At 41.2% G+C, this 27,028-nt stretch overlaps 1 protein-coding gene across 5 annotated transcripts in view; it reads left to right on the top strand.

Annotated features, from left to right (window-relative positions):
* STARD13 (StAR related lipid transfer domain containing 13) overlaps nt 1-27,028 on the top strand; it is a 293,669-nt gene that overhangs the window by 138,140 nt on the left and 128,501 nt on the right. The window contains exon 1 of one of the 5 annotated variants that reach the window (XM_071433939.1): nt 14,146-14,470. The exons of the other annotated variants lie outside the window; for them this stretch is intronic. Within the exon in view, the coding sequence (XP_071290040.1) occupies nt 14,347-14,470 (124 nt within the window). The 5' untranslated portion in view covers nt 14,146-14,346. Of the gene's footprint in view, nt 1-14,145; nt 14,471-27,028 lie in introns of those variants that run through there. 5 annotated transcript variants of the gene reach the window in all.

Consider the following 27,028-nt stretch of genomic DNA (forward strand, 5'->3'; position numbering starts at 1 on the left):
ATTGATTCATGCTAAGCTTGGCTCCAGGAAGGGCTTACAGTGGCACTGTGGCTGTATGGAGAGCTTCCATACCTGCTTGTGCATGCCCAAAAACACCTGAGTGGTCAGCATTGGCTCAGCCAGCTGCAGGTCAAGGTTTCTTAGTGCAGAAAAATCAGAGAATTACTGTCTATGGGAAGTTGGTGATTCACTTCTGTCAAAGAAAGATAGAAGGGTCTGGGGTACAAAATAGGAGGGAGAGATTCAGAGAATAATTTCTTCTGTGCTTGCTTCCCAAAGCAGTGAAGAAGGAATATGGAGAGAAATAATTATAACATCCCCCAACCAACTGGTCTTTTTCCAGCCTTCCCCAGAAGTAAATGCTTTACTGTCCATGCCAGGACTCCATCAAGAAAAGCCACAAATTTTGATTTCCAGGCTTTTTGAGTAGGCAAAGCAGGTATAAGGCTGCAGGTTCTTTGTCATCACTAGCAGACTACTGATATTGAGATCTGTTTGTTTGATAAACATATAGCAAATAAAGTTAGCCCTTACTTTCACACACTTTTCTGCTGACCAACACATGGTCAAAATCTGGACTCTCATGTGGTAAGAAAAAGGTAAGATGAGTTTCCAAAGTTAAAATAAACTTCTGAAACTATTTATGAGACAGACAGAATTGATTCAGTACATTCAATGGCTGGATGATGCATTGGAGAACTCAATATATTCAGTAGCATAAAGTGCACCTTTTCATTTGTTGCTTTTGTTGCTGTGATCCTCTTCTAAACTTCTGGATTTTTTTAAGTATAACAACAACCTTATAGGGATGATATCCAGAGTATTAAGCTACACCTAGGTAAGTGAGTGTACACAGAAATATATGAGAGTGTCTCTAATTTGCTGTGATGTATACATTGATGTAAGTATAGTATACTGTGCTTCCTTAGGTCTTGATAAACTCTGTATCTTGTGAGGGCTCGGAAGGAAGTAAATTTACTCTGTAAGTGTTCATTTGAAACAGCTACACTTTATTCTTAACAAAATTTGAATGGGAAGAGAGGAGTTCTTCCCAGTGAAAGAACTTGGGTTTGATCCTTCTTGTAGCAGAGTCTGGCACACTGTCCTTGGCAATGTCAATGCAAGCCAAGTGGAGCGATGGAGTACAGGAGTTCTGGGCTGCAGGGCTGTCAGGCATGAATTTCTGTCCTTTGGAAATGGCAGAGCCACCTCCATTTACAGCACTAGGTATATGTCATCAGTATTCTTTTAGATGTCACAGAGAAGCTGCTGCTGGGTTCTGGCAGGAAGCACTCCCCCACACCCACTTCAGACTTCTTCTCTTTGCCTCCTCTCCTGTGAGCAAAAGCTCTGTCAAAAAAGCACTTTTATTTGGGCCAGGAACAGAGGCAGCTGATACTCAGCTAGTTATTTTGATTGCCTGGCTGGTAGGGGTTGGGGGAACAGATAATGTCAAGATTTCCTCTGCATTCCAGATCTGTTTTCCTCCTACAGTTAGCAGGCGGAGAGTGTGACTTTTCCCACTCAGCTTTTCCCACAGTCAGTAAGACTTATCTGACAACAGAGTTAGTGTCAACTGTCCAAAACTAACTAGGAGATATCTTCCTTTCACCACTCCTCTGCTGTTATTGCTTATCAATGTCACTCTCCAGCTTAAATGACTGGTTAATTTACAGACATACTGAGACAAATTCATGTCTGTCGCAGCTTTGGTGAGCTCAGTAGAGTTATGCTGAGTTTGGCCGTGGGTGTCTGAAAAGTGCAAGTGGTAGGAACGTGATACTAACAGAAACAAGAACATTGCAACAGTCAAAACAAAAAGGAAGCCCTAAGCCTTGGCAGGATGCCCATTTCAGATTTTGGAGTGTGATCCAACAAGGTGTTCATGTTTTACAGCTGGTGCTGCAAGAGAAAAGTTGTTATTCAACAGCAAAACAATTCCTACATCTCCACATCAAAACACAGCCCATGTTAAAAAGCAACAAAGGAAGAAACAAGTTACAGGCTTTCAGAACACAAATTCTATTGAGAATCATGATGAATTTGCTTTTAGATCTATTAGAGACTTTGAAAAGACTAGAGTGAAACTGAAGCACACTCAACCTGAGATTGTCAAATGAGTCTAAAAGGGTTGAATACTGAAATACTACTAGGATTCCACAGAAACAGGAAATGTGAGATGGAATTGATACCTCCAGCTTTACCTCCAGTCCAAGATGGCTTTCTAAGAACCTCTTCTGTAACTGGGGTAGAGATGCTTTTTTAAATTGTAACATCTTTTTCAGCTAGATCAAGTCCTGCTCCATAGACCTACTGTGGCAACCTCTTCTAGACAGATGGTTTGGGATGGAATGAGATATCCTCTTAAGGACATGTGTTTCCAACCCCCCTTCCAATCTCCCTCAATTCTCTTTTAACAGTGGGTGTCCAAAATTCAAGGAAGGAAAATCTGTTGCTTTTGAAATTTTATTAACATTTCTCTTTCACAGATGAAGTTAAAATGAATGAAGTGCAAACCCAAGCATTATAAAGTTAACTTGGTTAATTCTGTTAACCTAGACTAGCAGTGCAAACAGAAATCATTCCATGCAGAGCACTTTGTTCATTGCTCTGCTCACTTCTCTACACCATGCACAAATCCCACATACTGGTTTTTTTCTGTGATAGTCTTCTGGACTCCCCTGTATCTGTTCCCTTTCTCTACATTTCCTTCTTTGCAAAATCCAGTTTTAGTTTTCCTCCTTACCACTATTTAGTTTCTTCTTACAGTCCCAGCCATTTTAGAGTCTGATTACTGTCCTGCTCAAGATGCCTTAAAGTGGCCTTCCTTCCTTCCTTCCTTCCTTCCTTCCTTCCTTCCTTCCTTCCTTCCTTCCGCCACTTCCGCCACTTCCGCCACTTCCGCCACTTCCGCCACTTCCGCCACTTCCTTCCACCACTTCCTTCCTTCCTTCCGCCACTTCCTTCCGCCACTTCCTTCCTTCCGCCACTTCCTTACGCCACTTCCTTACGCCACTTCCTTCCTTCCCTTCCCTTCCCTTCCCTTCCCTTCCCTTCCCTTCCCTTCCCTTCCCTTCCCTTCCCTTCCCTTCCCTTCCCTTCCCTTCCCTTCTTCCTTCTGCCTTTCCTGTTGGCTCTATTCCATACCCCTGTGTTGTCCAGAGCATCTTACTCCTCTGTGGTTCTCAGTGAAATGGACAAATGTCTCTGCAAGGTCTCTAAACCCATGCATAATACATCTTCTTCACCCTTGCAATCAAAACAAGTCCTTGCTTTTCTTTCTGCTGGTTAATGGACACATTATGGTCTATCATTGCATCACCAATGAGTTATGTCTTCTTGGCTGGCTGGGGATTAGCCACCTTTCTGAGTAATAACAAGCAAGGTTTAAAAACTGAGGACCAAAAGCTGAAATTCCAGATTCCTGTTTATATTCCCAGATGATGACTTGTAGCCACTTCTAAAAATTGGAAAGGAACTTACACCCTAAGTCTTAGGGGCACAGTTTATAAAACCATGAAATTTTTGTGCCTGGATAGAGTATTTCCTTAATGCCTTTTCCTTAGCAGACGTAATGCTTGGATGTGAGTCCATTCTGGAATCTTTTTTGCAAATAAGAGACAAAGAAATTTCCACTAAACATGGAAGTGCTGGAACACATTCATCAGGTTCAGCTGTCCAAGGCAGATAAAATGATACCCATTTTTAAAGTTGAAAAAAAGTCATTGTGGGCAAAAAATAATTACTGCTTCCCACATTAATTATCATATGTTTCTGAAAATAACAAAGCAATCTGTAACATTCCCAAATGAGAATACAGATGTAGGATCCAGTATGAGTTTGTAAAAAGAAAAAAGAAGCTGCTTTTGCACAAAAAAACAGGAAGAGATAAAACTTATCTTGGCTTTCAAAACTAATATTGCAGAGATATTCAAAACAGAGATGAAAAAATGTGAGAAATCAGTGTGGGAAGCAAATTTTGGTCATAGAACATAAACTTCATAAAAGATCCAAAGACACATAAATTGAACTTGTCAGTTTTCAGAATAAAGAGAGGCTAATAATAGCTTGCCCAAAGGATTTTACTAGGGCAAGTATCATTTAAAGCTTCATTATCTTGACAAGTGAGTGAACAGATGGCAAAATCTGTAGAAAATTCAAGATTTCCTGGGGTCCTGAGGATTAGAAAGATTTCTGAATACCAAATTCAAATCACCAAAACAAGGTGATTTGACAACCTCAGTGAAGATGGGATTTCAATTTACCAAAGTGTGAGGTAATGTTCAGGAATGATTTGAAGTGTTCACTGATACTGCATACTTAATGAAGTGTTACCAGCTCAGAAAAATATCTAGGCAGCATTATGGACAGCTTAATTAAAACTGCTCTGTGAAAACAGCTGTTCAATTTGCAGCACTAGTTGTGAGAGCAAATAAAACACTGATTTATATGAAATATAAAAACTAGCATTGATGTTATTATAATGTAATCATGTAAATTCAGGGAACTACATTACAGTGATGCCCACCATCATCAACATTACAAAAATGTCTACAAAAAGAAACATTCAGAGAAGTCAGTGAAGGATGGTAAGCAGGGGAGATAGAATCATTTTACTTGCCCCAAGAAAAAATGTGGCACTAAATTCCTATTCACCTTCATAAGGATATCCAATATATGCAGTATACAGAAGCAGCAGCACACTCTCTGTGCTGGAATTTTTTCCCCTATTAATTGGGATCATCAAATCAGCAGGAAGTGGAGGGTTTTATGTTCATGTATTCTTAATAAACATGGTGAGAGTACCCATACTAGATGAAATTTTCCAGTGAAGGATATGGCAATTTTTGCAGTTACTTCATCAAATTAATAACTTCACTATTAATGTGAGACTGTCACTAGTGTTTGGTTTAAATTGTGGTGTTGATTTGTTGGGTTTTTTTTAAGAATGATTAGAGTACTTCTTTGGGGAATGGAGGCTGTCCCTGGTGATGATTGAAAAGACCCTAAGTTTCAGCAATTCTGCATTAAAAGGGTAATTTATACTTGTGCAAAGCAAAGGAAGAGCCTATTACTACTTTCTAGTAGCACATACAACCTATTTTGCATTTATCTTGCCCAGCTATAAAAGATAAGCTATAGGATAGGAAAGAGGTGGATAACCCCAAATCTACTTAAGTCCTAAAGAAGGACAATGTTTCCCAGTTGAAACAGTTTTCTTTATGACTTGACTGGCAGCAGTGAAGTACTTTAAATCATTTTAATACTATTTAGCAACATTTCAGAATAGAAATAGGGAATAACCTCCAGTATGAGTAAGAAGTAGAGTGGTTTTTGGTTTCCATATTTACTTCTGACACTTTTTTTGCCTTTGGCATTGACAGTCACATATTTTTAAGGCCTGAACTGAAAGTATGAAAGTATGTATCTGATAAATTTGATCAAACCAAGGATTACTTAATATAAATGTTCTCTGTCAGGTAAATTAACTGATCTTCTGTCTCAAAAGCTATCACTGTGGTAAGATCCTGTCGAGTTATAATCCCTTTAGCACCTATTCTCCTAGCAATTTGCAGGGGGTTTTGTAATGTAAATGAGTCAAAAATATTCCCTGAAATGTAGAACAATCTCAAGTAATTACTGCTGAACAGATTTGTGTCAACTCAAAATGACAAAAAGGTGTTGGAATGAATCTGCATGACAGTAGCATAAGTAAACAAGATGAGCAACAGCTGTACCTGCAGCACTGTAAAGGTGTTCCGACATCATCTCTAGGAACTGATTTCACTAGAAATCATTGCAATACTGAAAAAATGAACTCTGGAACCAGCAATACATACAAGCAAAGTAATGTTTTCTAGCCTCCTGGAATAGTCCTGAATGCATATCTCCTTCATTTGCATGGCATTTAAATAAAGACAAGAAGAAAGGTCTTGGTGGAGTCTCAAAAAAGTGCCTATTAATAAGAGGGGGATCAGGCCAGCTGAATACAGTGTTTCAGGGGGAGCTGAAGCCTGCTCTGTTCTTTCTGGAATCACCTTTTCAAGTAATTATAAATAAAAAAGATGGTGCTTTCTGGCAGGCAAGGGGTGGCACACTCAGTAGAGAGCTGTGGCTGTGAACTCTGTTATCATTCTGGCCACATCAGTGTACACAGCAGCAGGTGATGAGGAAAAACCTCCTCAAGCTCTCTCTACCTTTGGTAGGCTTGGCCAAGTACAGAGCAGTCCCTGCTACTGCCTTTCTTGGGAATTAAGTTGCTTTACAATGTACCATTTTCAATCCAAAAGAGAAAAGAAAAATATATTTTCTAGCTTTCTCCCATAGTCTTTGATGTTACTGTTTATATAATAGTAATTTAATTTTACTATTAAAATTCAGTTATGTGAAAAGCGCATGAGTGCATAGCTAAGATTTTTTGCCTCTTGCATGCAGAAATTGGAGCCTATTTGGAAGACTAAAAAAAGTTGTGCTTTAATTTCTCAAAGGTGAGTTCTTTTACATAGACTGTAATTCTCTATCCCCACATCACTGCTCCTATAAAGTCTGCTACCTACTACGCGGTGGCACCTTATGGCTTACCTCTCTGAGCATATGTAGTATAGTCCACATAAAAATATGACACAGTTTTGTTTCCAACATAATGAATCTTGAATGAAACTATGCCATTATGCAAACCCCCTTACATGCAGTAGGCAGGAAGAGTACAAGCAAAAAATACTAAGGTGAAGGACCTACAAATTTGTTGTCACAAGAACTTTTGAGACTTGCAATTCATAGCTATGCTTTTGCCTACGTGATTATAGGAAGTGCTATTGGACATCATTTGGTAACTTTTTTCCCGAAGCCTTCTGTAATGGTTTCAAGGGCAGTACTACAGGCCTCTGTTTTTCAAGCAAAAAAAGTAAAACCCTCAGCAACTCAAAGTAAACCTTTCTCTGCATAGCTCTAAAAACTGAAACTGCAGTTGTTACTGCTGACTTGTTAATATAACACAGACATGGACATTTCCTGGTTACTGTAAACACTGAAATGCTTTTGGAGTTAATGGAATACAGGTGCTGCCTGACACTACCAAAATGTTCTCACAGAAACAGGGATATTTTTGGACAGAAAGAGCTGCAGATCCACCTAGTCCAGCCCCTTCTTCACAGCATGAATATCCTGCTTCTCAGTGGGAATACCCAGATATGTTAAATGTCATGAAACAGTCATTCTTCCTAAGCTTAAGCTCCTTTATACTCCCAGGAATGGCTGTACCACTCAGCCTGCTGGAACAGAGAGTTCTGTAATGCCAGAGCTGGGTGATGGAGTGGGCTTAGGCAGGCTCTGAGGCGGCTGGGAAACCTTCCCAATGGAGCTGTGGGAAATGATGCTTACAATCACATCGTCACCAGCCTTCACTTCAAATGAGATTCAGACAATACTCTGGACAGACAATTAGCCCTTCTTTATTGTGGAATCAAGAAGAAATTTAAAATCAGCTTTAGTGATTCAAGATCCTGTAGAACAGTTTAGGTTAATAGGGATTGGCTTGGGCCCCAGCCAAATTTTGATTCTGGCCATTCTAATCTTCCTACCTGAAATTCTATCCCCTACTGCAACTGGCCACAACACTCTTTATTTACTGGCCAAAAACATGAGTGCCATTGCTTTTTAATTCTACCAAATGTATACATTTAAAATCTGTTAAACAAGTTTAAATAGTAGTTGTGTGGCCAGTGATGAAGGTTGCAATATACTGATACTTGGCAGTATGCTGCCATCAGTCAGTAGCCTGATTACTCAAAAGGTGTGTGTGCAGAGAAGTATTTGCGTATCTGAAAAAAAGTTCTTACTCTCACAAGTAAATTCGTTTGGGGAACAATTTGCTTGCATTGTTGTTAGAACCTGCTGTCAAGATTGATCATGTTTTCCTGTGTAATCCAGGAGAGTTATAAAAAAAAGAAAGAGAAAAAGCTCCCAGGTCTCTGAACCAATATCCTGCTATGGTGTGTGCTAAATTGCCATTGACTGCTGCAAGGCAAGGCTTTTTTACACAAATGTTCCAATTATTTCTACTGTGATGGTAATAACAGTTGGAAGTTTAGAAAAGAAAAATTAAAAATTGTGGCTTAGACAAGGTCCCAATACAATATTAAGGAAATGAGCACTTTGAGAGCAAAGAAAGATGTAGTTTAAAACAATATATTTTTGTCAAGTGACTGAAGAGGAGGGGGAAAATCAGACACCAGAAGCTGAAATGAGAAGAACAGGGGCAATATTCTGTGCTGAGACATTTTGTGTTTCAACATAGCTGCTCCCTTATTCAAGGGCATTAATCACTTCAAAATTTCAAGCTCAGCTCCAGTAAAAAACCAATACATCTACACATATAAAATGTAGTCCACTTTCCCAGTTGCTTAATCATTGAAGCATTGGCTATTTCTACAGAGACTGGCTTTGCTCAGCACAAGACTTCATATCTTCAATGTAATATATTTAAAGATGTCCACAGAGCATCTTACGAAAGGAAGTGAAAGTTTATTGGCACTTGGTTTGTTTTGTCCGCTCCTCTTGTCTGTTATCTGAGAAATGTGCAAGGGCTCTTGTGGCTGCAATTCTTCAGAATTTCAGCTGAAGCATCAGCTTGGTTGTCTACTGTTCCATAGAAGTGCCCTGTTTACTCAGGGGGCAATCCATCCAATCATCATTTGAACCACAGCTGCCTCCCTCTTCCCTTCTTCACCATTCTCCTATAACAGGAGGTATGTTATATATCTGTTATATATGTTATGTATAACAGATATATAACATATCTCCTGTCACACAGGACCTTCTCCTGGAGTTTATAATGTCCTGTGACAATTTAGGCTGTGTTAGTACAAGAGAGTGGAGAGGTAGAGGGGTTATTTAAAAATAGCCTGCAAAAGCTAGATATAAGCAGAATGCAAGATGGAGAGAAATGTGCACATTAAAGCTGGCCAGAATGTGAAAACCCTGCTGAGTTAAACCCAAAAAAAACCCATTTATTTTCCAGAAACATATATGATTTCTCTTAATTTTTATTCTTTAAGAAACAATGGGTTTTGTCGGAGGTTTCCAGGTGAAAATTTTTGATTGCTGTAGAAAAAAAATTTCATCCCACATTTACCATTTCACTTTTGTTCCCATTTACTCTGCCTTGATAGACGCAATCTGGTCTGCTGCATTGCATCCCAAATGCAAACACCCTGGCAGTTCTCTCCATCACTGCTCATTGCAGCTCATCCCACCTTTATGGTGCATCAAGTAGAGGCTGCTTGACTGAGGTCTGAAGGCCCTTCCCTTGCCTCACCTATCTGTTCAATATTAAAAGCTTTCTCCCCACAGCCTGTCTGTGTACAGGATCCCAGCTTTTGCTGTCTACTCATTATGTTTTCAAATACACATTTGCATGCTTTTTTTAAAAATGCCCCTTGTTCTTGAAAGTTGGTCCTCTGAATATATAAAGATACCACATTAACCTCCTTGGAGACTCTCTTGCTAACTCACTTTGCACCAGTGCTTCCAGATACTAATTCTGGTGTGCCAGAAGTACCAGCAGTTACTACTCTGACCAGTACTGTTCTATTTCTCTCTCATACTCCACCCTTCCTACCCAATCAGGTCTTCTCTCCATCGGCATCCTGTTTTATATTTAGTTTGCTATCTCCTGAGGTCAAAGATTGAACTTTAGCTCCATCCAGTTTTTGCTTCCAAGCACTTTGAGAAAACAATTTGTTATTAATAATAACAACAATAAAGTATCATCCTTCGTATGAATAGAATTAAAGCTTAATTTCCCCCCATGCCCTCCATGCCTGTTCTAGCAAGGGAGAGGGAGCACAGTCAAACAGCAGACACTTTGTTACTGTAGTCTGTATCTGAGCATACTTAGAGTCTGTTCACAGTGAATACTGCAAGAAGTTCCATTTATTTCAGCATTAATCATTGTGAACAAAAGTGAAAGAATTTGGCCCCCACTAATGAAAGCCAGCAGTGCTCTGCCGTTGGCAAAGTGCAGAGCAAATCCTTTCCCAGAGATTCAGAAAGCTGAAATGAAGTAGGATGAACTTATAGGTGCCAATCTCTTGATAAATCAGAAAAGAGTGAAACTAATATATAACTTGTTCTCATTAAAGCTACCTTAAAATTATGATAATTTGTATATGTAAATTAAAAAAAAAAACAAGGAGAGAGTGCCAGGGCACAAGCTAGAACATTTTGTCCTCATTCACAGCGATTCTTATTTTTCTCTATTCAAAATATTTGTTTGTTTACTTAGATGTCAAAGAGGACACCTACTCATATGCCCTTGGTGCTTTTCGCATAACTTCAACCACAGAATTAGTATGAAATTCACCAGAGTCTGCTGTTAGGAAAACAAGCAATGGAAAACCTCAAATCTTTTCTTCCCTTCCAGTGGTAACCCAGACTTACAACATCCCTCTCAGACCATTTAAGCTGTGAAAGAAAACAAATTCCAGAGCTCTAGGACCCCCAAAGACATAAAGACCACTGCCAAAGTTATAAATATTACTTGATGTGTTTATATCTAGGCTGTCTGAGCTACTATTTGAAGATACAAAAGCACAGCAACACCATTTTGGGTATAGTAAATTTCAAGAATCTTCATTACAGTCAGTTCTTGAAGAATGAAATTAATTATAAAATTTGGCATTGCACTTATTAGCATCAGACTACATAATTGGTCTTGTAGATCCTGTTATTTCCTCTTTTGCTTTAGTTTTACTTTCTAAGAGATACTAGGGTAAGGAGTCTGTGTCCTCTAAACAGCACATAGTAACCAAGGATGCACTCTTCCCACATTTTCCTCCACATGACATATCTTGTTTTGTTCTTCTACATGTAGGCAAATACTGTGAGGTGATAAAGCTAACAAAAAATCCTGACTCATGATAATTAAAGACAAGAGGATGGAAAGGAAAGAAGTTGCACTTTTATCATAGTCTTTCAGTAGTTTACAAAAGGCAAATCAATATGTAGTCATGTTTCTCTTTCCTTTGGTCTGATTCTCTTCTTACCAGGTGCATTGGAGTTAGTGTACAGTTACTTTACTAGGACTACATCAGGCTGCATAATGGAATCTGTAACAAATTAAAAATACCCTGCTAATTAGGGACCAGAATACTACACTGTGTCAATTAACTTGGTGTTTAATTACCATGGTGATTGGAAGGAGCTATAAATTGCTAAATATAAAATTAATGTATCAGAGTTCTGTGCCACAATGGCATCAGAGCACGGGTACAACTAGTTTAGACTTTTCCCCAATATTTTATATGCCTTCAAGATTTAGACAGTACTTTTATTCCTGCCAATATTCTGTTATCAATGAGCAAAGACAAATATAATAATTCAGCTTCTTTTAAGGCAGCTGGGAACTTCCTCCTTTTTCTTCATCTTGGTTCACAGTGGTTTCATTGCAATTACTCTGAAAAGAACCATTTTGGCAAGACTAGTATCAAGCAGGAAAACTATATTCTGTGGAAAATGTGCTTTCCTTTTCTTTCCCCCAGAAATGATAGCCATCTTGTGCTGGATGTCAGAATGTTTCAAGCAGGAAACACAAGCACTGATCAGCTGGCTACTTACACACTTAACCAACATATGCAAAATGTGTGAGAGACCAGAATTTTACCATCTTGTCAGGTTTTCTAACATTCTGAAAGGAAATTAAGCATGTTTAACCTATGAATAATTCCTAACATGTACCCTCCTTCAAGCAAAATAGCTCTTATTGTAACTTCTTCTGCAGAATAGCTCTTAGTGTAACTGCTACTATGAGGTGTAATACATCAAAAATACTCATGATGGTAATTAGACTTCTGAACAGCTGACTATGATTAAAAGCATAAAATAGGAATAGGCAGTTGCTGCATGAGATGTGTTCTCATTACTCAATAGCACTGTTTTCTTTGGGGAGAAAACTACGATATCTGATCTTGCCTCTGGATTTAGTCTTCCACAATAAAGTACCTGAAATTAGTAAGATTTTTGTCAGTGCCTGCCACAGAGTTTGGTCTAGGCTTGCCAGTTCAGTTCTGTTGCTTATTATGAAATACAGCCATATAACTGCAGTTTATCTTAGTAACTCATGGTGAGATAACATGGGATTAGCAATTGCCACTATCTAGTCACTAATTAGCTGCTTTCAGTAAACCTGGAAGTCTAGGGATATTTTTGATAAAGCAAGATCTTCAAAAATGCTGCAGAAGGGAAGACAATATCTTTTGTTCGAGTGCTGCATTCTGGCCATGGCAGACAGCTGCTGAAGAAAGGGATATCTATCTTCCAGACAGGCAGGGCACTCTAAGTTGGTGCATCCAAGTGTGGCTGCCAGAAGAGCACTGCTGAAGGTTGCAGTACTGACTGACGTTTGTGGGTGGTGACACAGCAGTATGATACAAAACCTTCAAAACTGAGTTTATTATTTCACTTTTAGACTGTGTGTCATGGCTCATCTTTATAGGGCAGCTGAGTACAGTATCAGGAATTAATTTCTCATCTCTGCCTGGTTCCTAACTGATAAAAGCCTGTGGCAGTAAACAGGCATAGTAGGTCTTATGTACTGGTAATGGCTGTGTTGGTGAGAGATTAAATAAAGAGAGGCAGAGGTCAGAGGCAGATTTACTGGGCAGAGGAGCTGATTGTAGGAACCATAATCCTCTCTTCTCCCATTAACATCAGCAGGTGTTTGCTCTGGGTCATGGGATGTGGGAGTATTTACATAATTATGCTGTCTCCCTTCCAGATCTTGAATGCATCCATCCCTGGAAGGCATCCCTTTTCTCAAAAGTGTTTGTCCAGTCATTTGGAGGACACTGGAATTGCAGGCAGAGGAGTGACATACAATATCTGTAAAAGTTTCAGACAAGCACATTGTCTCCACTACATCAGCTAAAGTAGAGTAGTTTAAGATGAACCTTTTTAGATGAACCTCTTAAGAACAGGGACAAAGGAATACAAATTCACACCACAGAGTAAGCAGAAGACATTATTAACAGTGGTAACATGGAATACATCTGTCTGTTGCTTTTAGCTTCTGACATTGCAGTTACAGTTTAAATCTAAACAAGATGGGGATATCGATAATGTTTAACATGACTGCTTTACCTGAGCATGCAGCTCTTTCAGAGTAGGGCACTCACTTGCAGGAACATCAGCCTCTGCTTTGCACATCACAAATACTCTGCCAAAAGAGCAAGCAGTAAGTAATTGATTGTGACTAAATGGAATGAAGCAGCCATTGTCCTTCTCAGCTATCAGACTGCTGGAGGAACATCCAGGATAGGGAAGGGGACACTGTTAAAACAGTATTTCCCAGAGCACAGAAGAAACAGAGACACAAAATGGTTTTCCTAAATGGGATAAGGGCCCTGCTATTACTTTCTGGCTAGCCTATGGATGAAGAAATCAGGATTCATTTTAGTCTGTAAAGTGTGCAAAAAGTGTCTGCCAGGGTTTAATTTTGAAACCTTTTCAAAAGCGCAAGAGAAATCATGCAGGGGGAAGGAGGTGGAGAGTAAGTGGGTGGAATGCAGAGAAAGTGGGAAAGAAACTGGAGAGGCTGTGTTGCAAGGACTATGGCTTGATCTTGGGTGGAGAGTTGGTGAACCTAGGCCTCTGGGAAAAAAAAAAAAATCCTAGTTTTCTTTCCGCAAAAGTTGAAGCATGGGCGAAGCACCTATTACAGCCTCCCGTGAGGAAGGCATCCCGTTGCCAGCCAGGTTTTCTGTCACCTCGTGGCGGGCGACCTGTCCCCGGAGCAACGTTCGCAGGGCTGGGGCGGCACGGCTGGGGTGGCGGCGGGCAGCTCCGGTCGCTGTCCAGGGAGCGTAGCGGCGGCAGCGGGAGCTGACAGCAGGGCAGCCGCGGGGGCTTGGCCGGACAGTTCCCAAATGAGGCCCACGGGCACAAGCGGGGTCACGGAATTTAGGCGCGGGGTCCCGGTCCGTCGGTGGTGCCCGAGCCCGAGGGCCCGGGGTCCCGGTCAGGGCAGGAGCCGGGCCGGAGCCCGGGGCACCTTCCCCGCCCCGCGGGGGCCGCAGCGCGGGGGAGGAAAGGAGGGCGGAGAGCGGCGGGCGCGGGACGGGGCGCTGAGGGAGGCAGGCAGGCAGGGAGGCTGGCGGCGGGAGCGCTGCCCCGGGGGCCGGGGCGGGCGGCGCTCAGGTGAAGGAAGGGCCGCCCGCCCGGGGCGGCGGTGACGCGGCTGCGGCGCGGCGGGGCTGCCCCGCGGCCCCGTGTGGGCGCCGCCGCCCGTCCCCGGCGAGGAGAGCGGGCGCTGAACGGGGCTGCCCGGGGCGGCATGCGGAGCCGCCGAGGATGAGCAGCCAGCGCCTCCCGGCCAAGGCGCAGCTCCGGAGGTCGCTGAGCGAGCAGCTGCGGGACTCCACCGCCAAAGCCTGGGACTTGCTGTGGAGGAATGTCCGGGAGCGGCGGCTCGCAGGTCAGTCCCCGCCGCGCCGCGGCCGCCGCTACCTGCCCGGGGACGCCCCGGGGGACGCCCTGGCCCCGGCGGCGCGGAGGGGTCCCTCTCCAGGGAGGCATGGGGGCACCATCTCCGCTGCCGGAGCGGGGAGAGCCCGCGGCTTCGGCCGGGCGGGACGGGCAGCTCCCGGCAGGAAGGCGGCGGGCAGCGTGCGGGCGGGTCGGGCTGCGGGGCAGGCGGGTCGCAGCCCACGGCCCCTGCAGGCAGCACCTGCCCGGGAGCCGGCGGGCAGCGCGGGCTGCTCACACACGCACTCGGGCGCGGGGCTAAGCCTCCCCTTGCTCCGTGTCGGGGGCACCTTCTGAGCGTCTCCGAAACGAAGAGGGTTGGCTTTGCCTCCGGGAAACAGGCTCACCTGCTCCTCCGATCAGTGTTCTAAGTCTAACCAACCAGGTTGGTTCCTCACAGGGTTTGCATGTGAGAAGTACCACAACTCCCAAAGAAAAATGGTCTGTTTCATTTCAGATGCTTCTATAGCTGCAGGTCACCTACCTGTTCTGGAAAACCGGCCTCCTGCAGCTTTTCCATCCCCAGGTGGGGACCAGAAGGGCACAGAGCAGGGCAGGTGCTCCAGGAGGTCGGGTCTCATTTAGAGCACTGCTATTGCAGCAGCACAGTAGCTTTATGCACATAAGCATACACCCAGTGTGTATTTGTAAAGTACTCTGTGAATTAGAAGTTCTAGATTAGAATATCTAGTACATGTACATGCAAGTGCAAAGTAGAGTTATTATACTAGAAAACGATACATCAAGATTTATGAGCAGGATCATGTATAATGAAGTGTAATTTGTAAAGATGGATTCCTCTGTCACATACTACAGCATTGTTAGGAGTTTGGTGACCTTGCCTAGGGCACTGTGACATGCTGTGTTGTATAATACAGAGGTAAATGATGCAGGTTTTCTGACTATGTCTACAGCACATTAGTTCTTATGTACATACAATTAAAGTAATAGATAAAAATTGCATGGTAGTTTTTTTTAAAAATTAATCTAAACTGGGTAGCTTCAATAATGAATTACTAAAACGACCTATTTTGTAATATTATGGTTAACCAAAATACTAAACTTTTAAGTTTTTAATTTTCTTTTAAGTCCCTTTTTCCTATTTTGATAGCAGATGCCAGCAGACATTCAGCAAGGATACTGTTGGCTATTTTTTTCTTTTTTAGTCAAAGACAACTATTGCTTGATTGAGCAAAGAACCTGGGCAGGCTGCCATCATACTGTAGCCAACTTCTTAAAGCAACTGGGTATTAAAATTGATGGAGTCAAAACTTTTTATTTAAGGTGGATAGAATACTAATGTCCTGGGTTTATGCACTGCCATAATTTAAGTGCTATTCATAATACTCTGGTAAGACACTGATACACTTGCTGTTTAATTAAATTACTTATCTGACAACATAATGAAACATGTACAAATGTCTGCTGGTGCCAGATATGTCCTCTTATTCTGTTGCTTTTCTGTATCTGGCATTTTTGTCCTTGTTTTTATATTTGTTTGTTGTGCTGACCTGCATAGCTGCAGCATATATTCCTTGGTCTCTTCTTCCAGCTTTTGTTAATGAAAAGGCAGGAAATTTTGGCTGATCTAAATGTGTCAACTATTTGCTGTTTGCCAGCCCAGCTTCTTCTCCATTGCAATAGATCTGATCCCAACCAGGTAGATAGTTATACAAGTTCCGTCTTTTTCCTCGAAGTTGGCGTTGTAGTTCAGCTCTGACTGACAGTCAGAGCAGCAGTGTAACTGGTAACTAATGTTCAAGAGCAATACTCAAAACTAAATGCAGTTTTAATCATTAGTGTGCTGTCATATTCTAACTGTCAAGCCAAATAAAAACTTGTGATTAAATCCTTGCTGTGATGATACTTTTGCAGGCACTTACATAGTTGCTCTTTTGGCTTGCTTTTAGTTTTTTATCTATTTGTTAAGGATCAGGACACCAGTTGCCCAAGATACACCTGTAAAGAAAGCAAGCACATTTTTGTAATTCATAAAAATCACATACTCATTAGGGTTGCATGAAGTGTTGGGAATTCTCCAGTATAGTCTCCAGCTCAGAGCAGGATCATCACTGGGAGCAGAGCAGGTTACTCAGGGCTTTCCCCAGTGCTCCTTGGGAAGAGTTTCCACCCTGGCATCCAGGCTGAAGCAGAGGGCAGCAGGACACTATTGGGCAGCAGGGGTGTGAGCTGAAGAAAGGAGCTGAATCCTGGCTAGAGCAAGGAGAGAGCTGAATTTTGACTCAGCTGCTCCCAAAGAGGCAGAGAGCATGGCTGGGTTGCTGTGGAAAAGTAGGTTGTGCATAAAAAGACTGCTACAGTGTGCTCCTTTCTTCCTTCCCTCCCTCACCCTTTGCAGCAGAGGTGATGAGCAGCAGCCTGGCTCCTGGCATGCTCCTGGACAAGGCTGCTCCATACTGTCTCTTATTCAGGACAGATCCGGGGTGCCCAGCAACTCTTAGTCACTTTTTCTGATTCACTGACTGGGATTTGTTTTTCAAACAATGGGTGTACCCTCTACAGTGCCAAAAATTGCACCCTCAGGGTTTTTTGTGCTTTTTGTAAGTTTTGCAGAGGTATTTTACACTGTTTCCACTATGCTTATGGTTTAATTTGGAATTGACAAAGTGAATGGGAAATGTACCAGAATTTTAACTCCCTGTGGGGGCCTATTTACCTGAAAGGTTGTATAAAATACTTTTGGTTTAATGTAATCCTAAACCACTTTGCCATTATTGAAAACCATTGTTTATGGAATTTGACTCAGGTATTTAGCAAATCCTCCTACAGTGATCACCTAAAGTAATTCTGAGATCCCTGTTCAAATAATGATCACCTGTTACAGTAAAACACAAGTTGCAGTTCTTACATTCCTTGAACGTAAGGGAAAAGTGACACCTTCTATCTGGCATTCTTTCAGTTACTATACACGAAAATAAAAATAAATTTTAATTTTGTTTTTAAATTCAGTACTTGGGAGTCAGGAAACATCAGTGTTAAGGACCCCTTTTGCTGTATTGCACAGCCCCCCCTTGTAGGGTAGGATTGTCATGACTGACATGATTGACTGACACAATCACCTCACCCTCTTTGTTGCTCAGAATTTTTCAGCCTCATTTACTGCAGAAAGTGATGATCCCTGTTGCTGAATCTCTTAACTTAGAGCCTTCTGTACTGCAGCTTTCTGAAATACTGGACTAAGCACTGAAATATAAATTTCCTCAACTGTTCATGAGCCTGGTGCTTGCATATGTCATAACATTAATGTTTCAGTTGTTCCTAGAAGCTTCAAGGTTATTTGTTTCCATTTTACAGATAGAAGCAAGAGGCAAAGTGAGACTGGACCCCAAGAATATCAGCTCTTGAGAGTTAGAACTTGAATTATCTACTTTAGTATTCAAATTATGACTCTCAGTAGCTGCTGTTGCACAACATTTTGAGCAAATCAGCATTTGGGGTCTAACTGTACTGCACTTAGGGAATTAATAACTTGCAGGTTCTGGTGGTCTGGTCAGATTTTCTTTCACTTGGTGTACAACAAAGAATGGAAGGTGCTCTGCCACTGGGGCAACATTTACTTGTCATAGTCACAGAAACCTGGGTTTTTCTGTCTCCCACTGCATGAGCTTCAGCAGGGCTGATACGTGACCATACCCCATCATCAGATAGGATTCTTGGAAACTGCATGTGCAGATGAAGATGAGACTTTGTCTTACTACCTAGTAGAAAGAGGGCTGAGTTAGAATTTAGCAGGTGACTTAAATTCTGATACTTACTGAAGTTTGCAAAATTAATTTTGTGACCCTAGCATTCTTCTGATAAGAGAAAGCTTTGCCTCTAGTTTCTGAAGTTCGGCTTTGAGCTGTTATTTAACAATCTACACAGATTGCTGTCAGGATTTCTTCTCTGTAAGGCTGCCTCCACTGTGTCTGTGGCATAGATACACCCTCAGTCTTTCTGACAAATCTCTTCTCACCTGAGCTTCATGTCCCACAATCCTTTGTATGTTCTGTGTTCTCTAAGAGATAAAATCCCTACTTGATCTCCTCTAACTCTTCTGGTACAAAATCTCTCTTATCTATCCATTGACATCCTCTCTACTGCCTGCTGCAATTGCCCATCAGACAGGGCACCCTTGAGCACTGTTCCAGCTCATACTCAGCTACAGAGCTCTCCAGAAGCCACTGCCTGGGGTGGTTTGGGGAACAGTTTCAGGTGCTCCCACTCTTTTTTTTTGGCTTGGCTGTGCTTTGGGTAAAAGGAATTTGGGATCAAGTTTTCCACCACACCTCCAGTGGTTTGCTCAGACTGACATTTCAAGCTGTTTTAATTTGTCCAATTTTGGACAGATTTTTCAGGCACCAGTGCTAAACTGACTCTTGAACTTCCCCTGTGAGGTTGCAGGGTTTTTTTCCAAATGATGAATCACTGAATGTCTCAAATCAATAGAATGAAAATGTGTGGTGGGAGAACATACCATGGACTAATTTTTTCTTAGAAAAGGATTACCTGAAGCTCCAAAACTGAAACAGGAATGAGGCAGGCTTGTGAGTAAAAGAAAATCCCTAGGAAGTCTAAATAAGCCAAAATTAACACCTATAAATGGAAAGCTTTACAAGTCCTACTCTTAGGTGTCCTTAACTGTTAAAGAGGACCTTATAAATTGATTAGCAGCTACAAGTGTCTCTTCAAATATGACTGAAATACATTTATGTCAAAGATGAAACTGAACATTATCTGATGTAGGTAGAAAATGGAGAATAATTTGTCCAGCAGAAAGTAAATGTCACATTCATTGCAAAAATGACAAAGCAATGCACCTGCTCCTCTCAAAAGTAATTTGTGGTTGGTTTGTGGGTTATTGTGATTTTATTGGATGCAAATAAACAAATCTAAATTTGTAATTGCACTTCAGAAAGCAAGGTGCCTTGGCACCTGCTGATCTGTTGATCTTGGGGAATACAGAAATGAAAAATGGGTTTTAAAAAACTAAAACTAGTGGTCACAACAAGAACTGTGTGAATTTTAGCAGTTTTCTGAAATGCCAGTATGGAGACAAGAGCAGCTATGTTTCTGCAGCCTAATTAAAGAACCATCAAATCTATAGCTTTCTCATAGTTTTTAGTTTTAATTTAAAATTAAACCTTTTCAGAACTTGTTTATGAAGTTTTTATTCTGCAAAGCTGAAGTTTATTTTGGGGTGAAGTCACTGGAAACCCCAAAGGAAATATATGTACCAGGCTCCCAGGCCCTATGAGAACCCCTGAGCAAAGGCAGATGTCCCAGTATGGGATCAACATTGAGTCTGCTGCATCTTGGTATTATTACATTAGTGAAATGTAATAATGTAATAATAAATGTAATAATTTATTCTGAATTAAGACCTTTGTGCAAATGCAGATTAATCTACCTTAAAGTCACTCATGAAACAAGTGGATTTTTTTTTATAAAATAATTTTGGAAGATCAGTTTTAATTAAGGAGTATGGGAGATGCACATGTGAAAAATGTGGTATTTGGTGGGCATACTTTTATGTTCTATTTTAAAATCATGCACATAACATTTTTAGAAAGCAAAGTAGAGATGTTGCAGTCGTGTGTCCCCACCAGTGCACTGGAGAGTACAAGATACTGATTCTCATGTATGTTGATAAGATGTATGTGTGTAAATTCCTCCCTAACCCAGCCCCATCAATGGGAAAAGACTGTCCTTTGTCAAGGAGAAAAGTTATGAAAGACATTCTTTATTCATGATGGAGTGCTTTAGGGAAGAAAGAAAGGGACTTATGAGTGATTCATTTGGTCAGGCATGCCAGGAAATTTTCTGCTCTCAGTCCTAAAGAAAATGTAGTAGCCAAAAAAGTAGTCATTGATCTCATAAATTAAATTAATTGTGCTGTACATTCTCTATTAATGTGAGGAGGGGTTTTTGATTAGTTTAATAAAGCATGAAGAGGCTTTTCTTTGCACCTATGTTTTCTGGGTTATGTCAATATCCTGTAAGTTCCATCTCCTTCCCCAGGCACTGCTTGAAGGCCAGTGGTTCCAATCTGAAAAGGGGGCAGTGGTGGCAAAATACCACCATTGTTAGTTCTGCTGCTGCCAGGCTCTCATGACCCTCAGCAACAAGAAGTTAATTCCAGAAGTACAATTACAAAAATACCAATATGCTTGACCTGCCAAGTATTTCTGTATCAGCATGAGACTGTGAAGGGGGGGTGATGAAGGACTCCCCACTGTCTCAAAGTCCAGAGAAAGCTGTATTTTTCTCATACTCGTTCCTGTGGCTCTTCTGCAATTTGCCATGTAAGATTTGGAGTGATCATGGAGAGGTTCCTAGGGTGACAACAGCATTCATCTTCTGGTTTTACATTTAATACACAGATTTAGTATTTGAATGGGTACTGCCTTCATCAGAGAGAGTTGGATCAGTGATTATTTTCCTAAAATAAATTCAATTTTGATTACCTAATTTCCTGACAGTAAGAGATACAAATCTCAGCTGATAAAATGGGGAATCAGTGCTGGCAATAGAACTGGATACCATTTGAGTCAGTCAGTTTCTATTTGATAGCTTTAAAAAATGTTCTTGACAGGTCTCCTTCTTCCTGGAGCTTGTCTGTTCACAGATTTCAGTGACACATTAATCTTTAGAAAGTACACTTCTTTTTCCTAGAGAGTTATTATGTCAGTCCTTTTTGTAGTACAGTTTTTTGTTTGGTTTGGGTTTGTTTGGTTTGGGTTTTGATTTGTTTTTGTTGGGTTTTTTTTGCCACTGGCTTTCCGTGGTTCCTTGAGCATTCACAAGGTTCTTTCAGTTCTCAGTAAACAAATATTTCTCCTTTTTTCTCTGCACATATACGTGGCCTCAGCTCATTCCACCTGCAGATGCTTGTATGTGACAAGAAGAAGGCTGCAACCTTGTCAGTTCTCTACACTGTGACTTCATGGAATATTCCTGTAAACATTGTACTTATCCTGGTGTTTGCAGACCAAATATTGGAAACAATTCATAGTATATAACACAATACTGTTGAAGTTCATGTACGTTTAGATAGATGCAGTTTTTGGTGCTCATATTTTTCTAAGATCTATAGGAGCTTATGTAGACTGATAAAAATACTTAATTTATTTGTCTGATATTAAACAGTGATGATGCTTTTCCATTCCAAGATTGCTTCTTTATATCAGTCATGGCATATTAAATAATGTATCTTCTCAGTTATTTCTTACTAGGTGTTTTTGTATTTATTCATATATATCCTGAAATCCTATAGGCTTCTTCCATATCCCCGTGCAAGTGACTGTATGTGTAATAATAACTATGCCAGAACATTTATATGGAACATTTATATCCACAATAAACTTTCAGCTGCCTAGTGAGCATCAGTAGTCTATTGGTGGCTGGCCAGCAAATTCTGAAACACGTGAAATTTCTGGACTCCGGAAGGCACTGGAGACTGGACTCCTCTTCTTCTGCTTTCTCAGCTACAGTAGGATGTAGTGTTTAGTTTCAGGAATCATGAAGTCCCAATTCTGAATTTTGTCTTTTTGCTTTAATGGAAAAAACCCTTCAAAATGTCCCATATTGTCATATTTCTAGGGATTCTGAGAACTTAGGTGACTTAACAATTTGATTTTGTACAATACTTGCCAGGCATTGGCCTTGTTTCATGGCAGTGCTTTGACTCGCATTTGTCTTTTTATATTTTGTACTTCTTGGATTTCTTGAGAGACAGATGTTCTATTTTGCTGTTCCTTATTTCTTTGCTTTTTCTGTCATGCCATGGCCAAATCTTGTGCTGCTATATATCAAAACTCCTTTAAAAATCATCTCCTTGAGTAACAATTCATTGAGAAATGAAGTGAGAATGTACTCACTTCTACTTAAGCACATTTGCATAGCAAATTTAAAAAGAAAATGTGAACTTCGGAGTCTGAAGAGCCAAGAAAAAACTTCATTATGTAAAATGTCCATTTCCTGTAAGTATCAGTAACCTCATTATTTTAAAGAAGTGGTGCCTGTCTTACATTCTTGAAAATTTGGGTTTGAGAATATTATTTTCAATTAATTAAGAATTTGTGATATTTTCTTTTGATTATTACAGGCTTAAAAATACGACATAGTAGGAGGTTGACTGACATCAGGGCATCAGTTGTCTTGACTGACATTAGGGCATTCACCAGAGAAGTGCATTTCTGTAGCTCCTTTGCACATCCTGTTTACAGTTAAAAAAGGAAAATATTTTGACAATCAGACCATCCTAGTGCAACCTGTACTGCCAATAAGCAAAGGCTGAATGCACGCAGATATGTGTGCAGCAAACAGCTATGCTCCAAGAAGGGATCGGGAACACCCGGAATCCATGGCACTTGGTTCCAGAAAACACCAGGCTTCAACAATCAATGTAATTACCTTACAAGCCATCCATTTCACGTGAAACTCTCTGCCAGTCATTCCAGTAGAGGGCAGTAATTTACATACAGTAATGTCAATTAGTGTGTGAACCCATCTGCGTCACTCAGTATCAGACACAACAGCTGGCTTTGTTAAGGCAGTGCAATATTCAAGGCATCCTCTGTCCTCAAGAATAGAGTGCCACCCAGGAGCCCTAGCAATACAGAAGTAGAACAAAATTTATGAGAATTAAAGAGCAAGATGTTTTCAGCTAGCATGGTGATCAAAACTAAGCATACTCTGCTGTATATAATCACCAGAGTGAATTGCATTTCAATGGACTATTTCATAGAGATACTGATTTCTTTCTTTGTTGTTGTTCAACAGTAAGTATATAGAAAAGATTTTCTATAAAACCTTTTTTACAGAAGTCATTTTTACAGATCCAGCAACATGCTGTAGTACAGTGGAAGAGGAGGCACTGGAACTTATAAATGTTGGTTTTCTTTAAGCTGAAAGAATTTGATTCATAATCTATTTCAAAACACTATGAATTAAAATTTATACTTACCAAAAAGTTGTTTAAACTGTAGGTATTTCTTTAGACGCAAGACAAGTTCATTAACTTCAAAATAGCTTGCTTAATTTTATAAATACTTCACAAATTTTACTTGTCACAGATGTAAAATAATGTGGGGATAATTAATTTCTTCTGTTGCCTGAGCTAAATGAATGGCACTGGTCCTTTGATAAACCAAGGAATTTTTTTCTGGAGAGGACTGGTTTTCCAGGCCATGATGACACAGAAGGGCACTGAACCTTCACAGGTCATTTAATACAGAAGCACTTTAAAAGACAGCCACAAAAGTGGAGTATTGGTTTTGTTACAGAAAGAATTTAAAGGGATATTGCCTCAGAAAAGTAGCATAGTTCAAATGTACCTTAGATCATATGTAGGTCTGTGAATTTAAGCAAAAATTAGTTTGAAATGTCTTTGTGTATGGTCTTCTGTTGCTGCAATTTATGAAGAAATGTAGGGTAGCTGCATAGGATAAGGGCAAGGTAGCTTCATAAGGATAGCTTAAGAGAATGGTGCAAGAGATAAATCAAAACCAAAGGTAGAAATGTAATTTCTCTCAGTCAAAGTACAAAAAAAAAAAATACACACAGCATTACAAAAAAAGATTCCTAAAGATTTAGGAACTTCCTGCATTGGTTCATAGGTCGGACTTCTCTAAAGTGTGTGCAGACCTGTGTAAATTTGTGTTGGATTCATTGCATGAAGGAGTGAGGACTAAGCATTTGTCCCAGTCTTTAGATTATTTTGGATGTGCCTTTCATTCCAGTGCTAAATACACCTGTGTTTTCCCATCCCTGTCCCTCTCATCCTGGTCTGAATGGCGCGCTCTTCCACGGCTTAACCAGAAAAATGCTGTAGCAAATTATTTAAGACTGAGTCGTTTATGTGTCAGATGGCTGCTGAAATGATATGCAAATGGCATCTCATGGTCATGCTCATTTTAAGAGGTGTCTTTAACATAAGTACAGATTTTTATTGAAATAAATCAATTTTACAAGGAGATTTGAGCCATTGGATTTATAGTAAGAAAGAAACTTTTTATTTATTACATTAGAAAGACCACAGCTGGGAATGTACCCATTAATAGACACAAACAGATGGATTCTGACAAGTCTGTGAACTATTCACACTCTTTTTTAGCAAATATTTTGCTACAATCCCAACTTGCAAATGTTACTTCAGAAACAAATATGTAACCATCTATCTCAAGGCACAAAACTAAAGAGTAACATTAAAATATTGCAATTTCATTATGCATATGATACTCATTTGAAATTTAGGAAGTAGTGTTTAAAAACACTCCCAAAAGATTGCCTTGGTTCAATAAATCCTTTAAATTGTAAATAAAGTCATAGAATCATTTAGACTAGAAAAGACCTTTAAGATCATGAAGTCCAAGCATTAACCCGGCACTGCCAAGTCCACCACTAAACATGTCCCTCATTGCCACCAACACATCTTAATACCTCCAGGGATGGTGACTCCCCTAATTCCCTGGGCAGTCTCATGCCTAACAGCCCTGTTGTTGAAGAAATTTTTCCTAATATCCAATCTAAAACTCCCCTAGGGTATTTTGAGGCTGCTCTCTCTTGGAAGAAGAGCCAATCCCCATCTTACTACACCCTCCTTTCAGGTAGTTGTAGAGAGTGGTAAGTTCTCCCCTGAGTCTCCTTTTCTTCAGGCTGAGCACCCCCAGCTCCCTCAGCTGCTCCTCATAGGCCTTGCACTCCAGACCCTTCCCCTGCTCTGTTTCCCTTCCCTGAACACACTCCAGCCACTCAATGTCCTTCTTGTAGTGAGGGGCCCGGAACTGAACACAGGATTGGAGGTGTGGCCTCACCAGTGCTGAGTATGGGGGTACAAACCCTCCTGGCCATTGGCCTTCTTGACCACCTGGGCATGTTCTGGATCATGTCCTGTGGCTGTCACCAGCACCCCCAGGTCCTTCTCCACTGGGCAGCTTCCCAGCCACTCTGCCCCCAGCCTCTAGTGCTGCATGGGCTTGTTGTGACCCGAGTGCAGGACACTGCCCTTCTCCTTGTTGAAGCTCACACAACTGGCCTCAGCCCTTCAACCCTTTCTGTCCAGATCCCTCTGCAGAACCTTTCTGCCCTCCAGAAGATCAGTGCTCCCACCCAGCTTGGCCTCACCTGCCGACTGACTGAGGGTGCACCCAATCCTCTTGTGCATATTGTCAATAAAGATATTAAGAAGAACTGGCCCCGATACTAAGCCCTGGAGAACACCACCGGTGACCAGCCACCAGCTGGATGTAGCTCCATTCTCCACCACTCTCTGGGGCCAGATATCCAGCCAGTTTTTTATCCAGCAAGGAGTGCACTTGTCCAAGCCATAAGCAGCCAGTGTCTCTAGAAGAATGCTGTGGGAAAAGCTTTGAAAGGCTTTACTACAGTCCAGGTAGACAGCATCCACAGCCTTTCCCTCATCTGCTAAGTGGGTCACCTTGTTACAGAAGGATATCAGGCTGATCAAGCAGAACCTGCCTTTCATAAACCCCTGCTGGCTGGGCCTGATCCCCTGGTTATCCTGCACGTGCCAAGTGACAGCACTCAAGATGGTCTGCTCCATGACCTTCCCTGACACTGAGGTAGAACTGTAGTTCCCTGGATCCTCCTTCTGACCTTTTAAGTGGGTGTCACGTTGGCTAATCTCCAATCAGCTCCAGTCAGCTCTGCCCACTTGGCCAGAACTGCTGGTAAATGATGGAAAGTGGTTCAGTGAGAACTTTTGCCTCAGTACTTTTGTGTGGATACTATCCAGTCCCATAGACTTGTGTGTATCTAAGTGGTTGCTGACATTTCCCCTGGGATTATGAGGGCTTTATTCTGCTCCCTGTGCCAGTCAGGGAGCAGAATAAAGCCCTCAGGGAGCTGAGTACTCCATTAACAACCGGTCTTACTCTCGAATACCTGAGGCAAAGAAGGGATTAAGTACTGCAGCCTTTTCCTCGTCCTTTGTCACTATGTTTCTCCCTGCATACAGTAAGATAGAGAGGCCAGTGTTCTTCAATGTTTTCATAGCAGCTTGGATGCAGAACTTGAAGGTATACTATGTCGCTGATGATGCTAAACTGGGAGGAGCTGTTGACGTCCTCAAAGGCAGAGAGGCCCTGCCAAGATATTTTGATAGAGGGCTGGGCAATCACCAACAATACAAAGTTTAATAATGGCAAGTGCCAGATTCTTTTGTTTCCAGATGTCTGGTGAGCAGAAGTCCCCCCTTAGAACAAGGACTAGTGATTGTGAAACTTTTCTCAGCTGCTTATAGAATATTTTTTCTGACTCTTCATCCTGTTTGGGTGGTCTACAGCAGAGTCCCACTAGGATATCTGCCTTCTTGGCCTTCCCCCTGATTCTTCCCCCTGACTCAACCCAATCATCACTGTCATCAAGTTCTGGGTAATCAAAACTCTCTGTAACCTACAAAGCTATCCCACCAGCACTCCTTCCTTGCCTGTCCTTTCTGAAGAGTCTTCAGCTACTCACCACAGCAATCATCCCCACATCTCTG

This window comes from Agelaius tricolor, unplaced genomic scaffold, assembly GCF_023055355.1.
Source record: "Agelaius tricolor isolate 1412-34295 unplaced genomic scaffold, bAgeTri1.0.p SCAF_9, whole genome shotgun sequence".
Taxonomy (NCBI): domain Eukaryota; kingdom Metazoa; phylum Chordata; class Aves; order Passeriformes; family Icteridae; genus Agelaius; species Agelaius tricolor.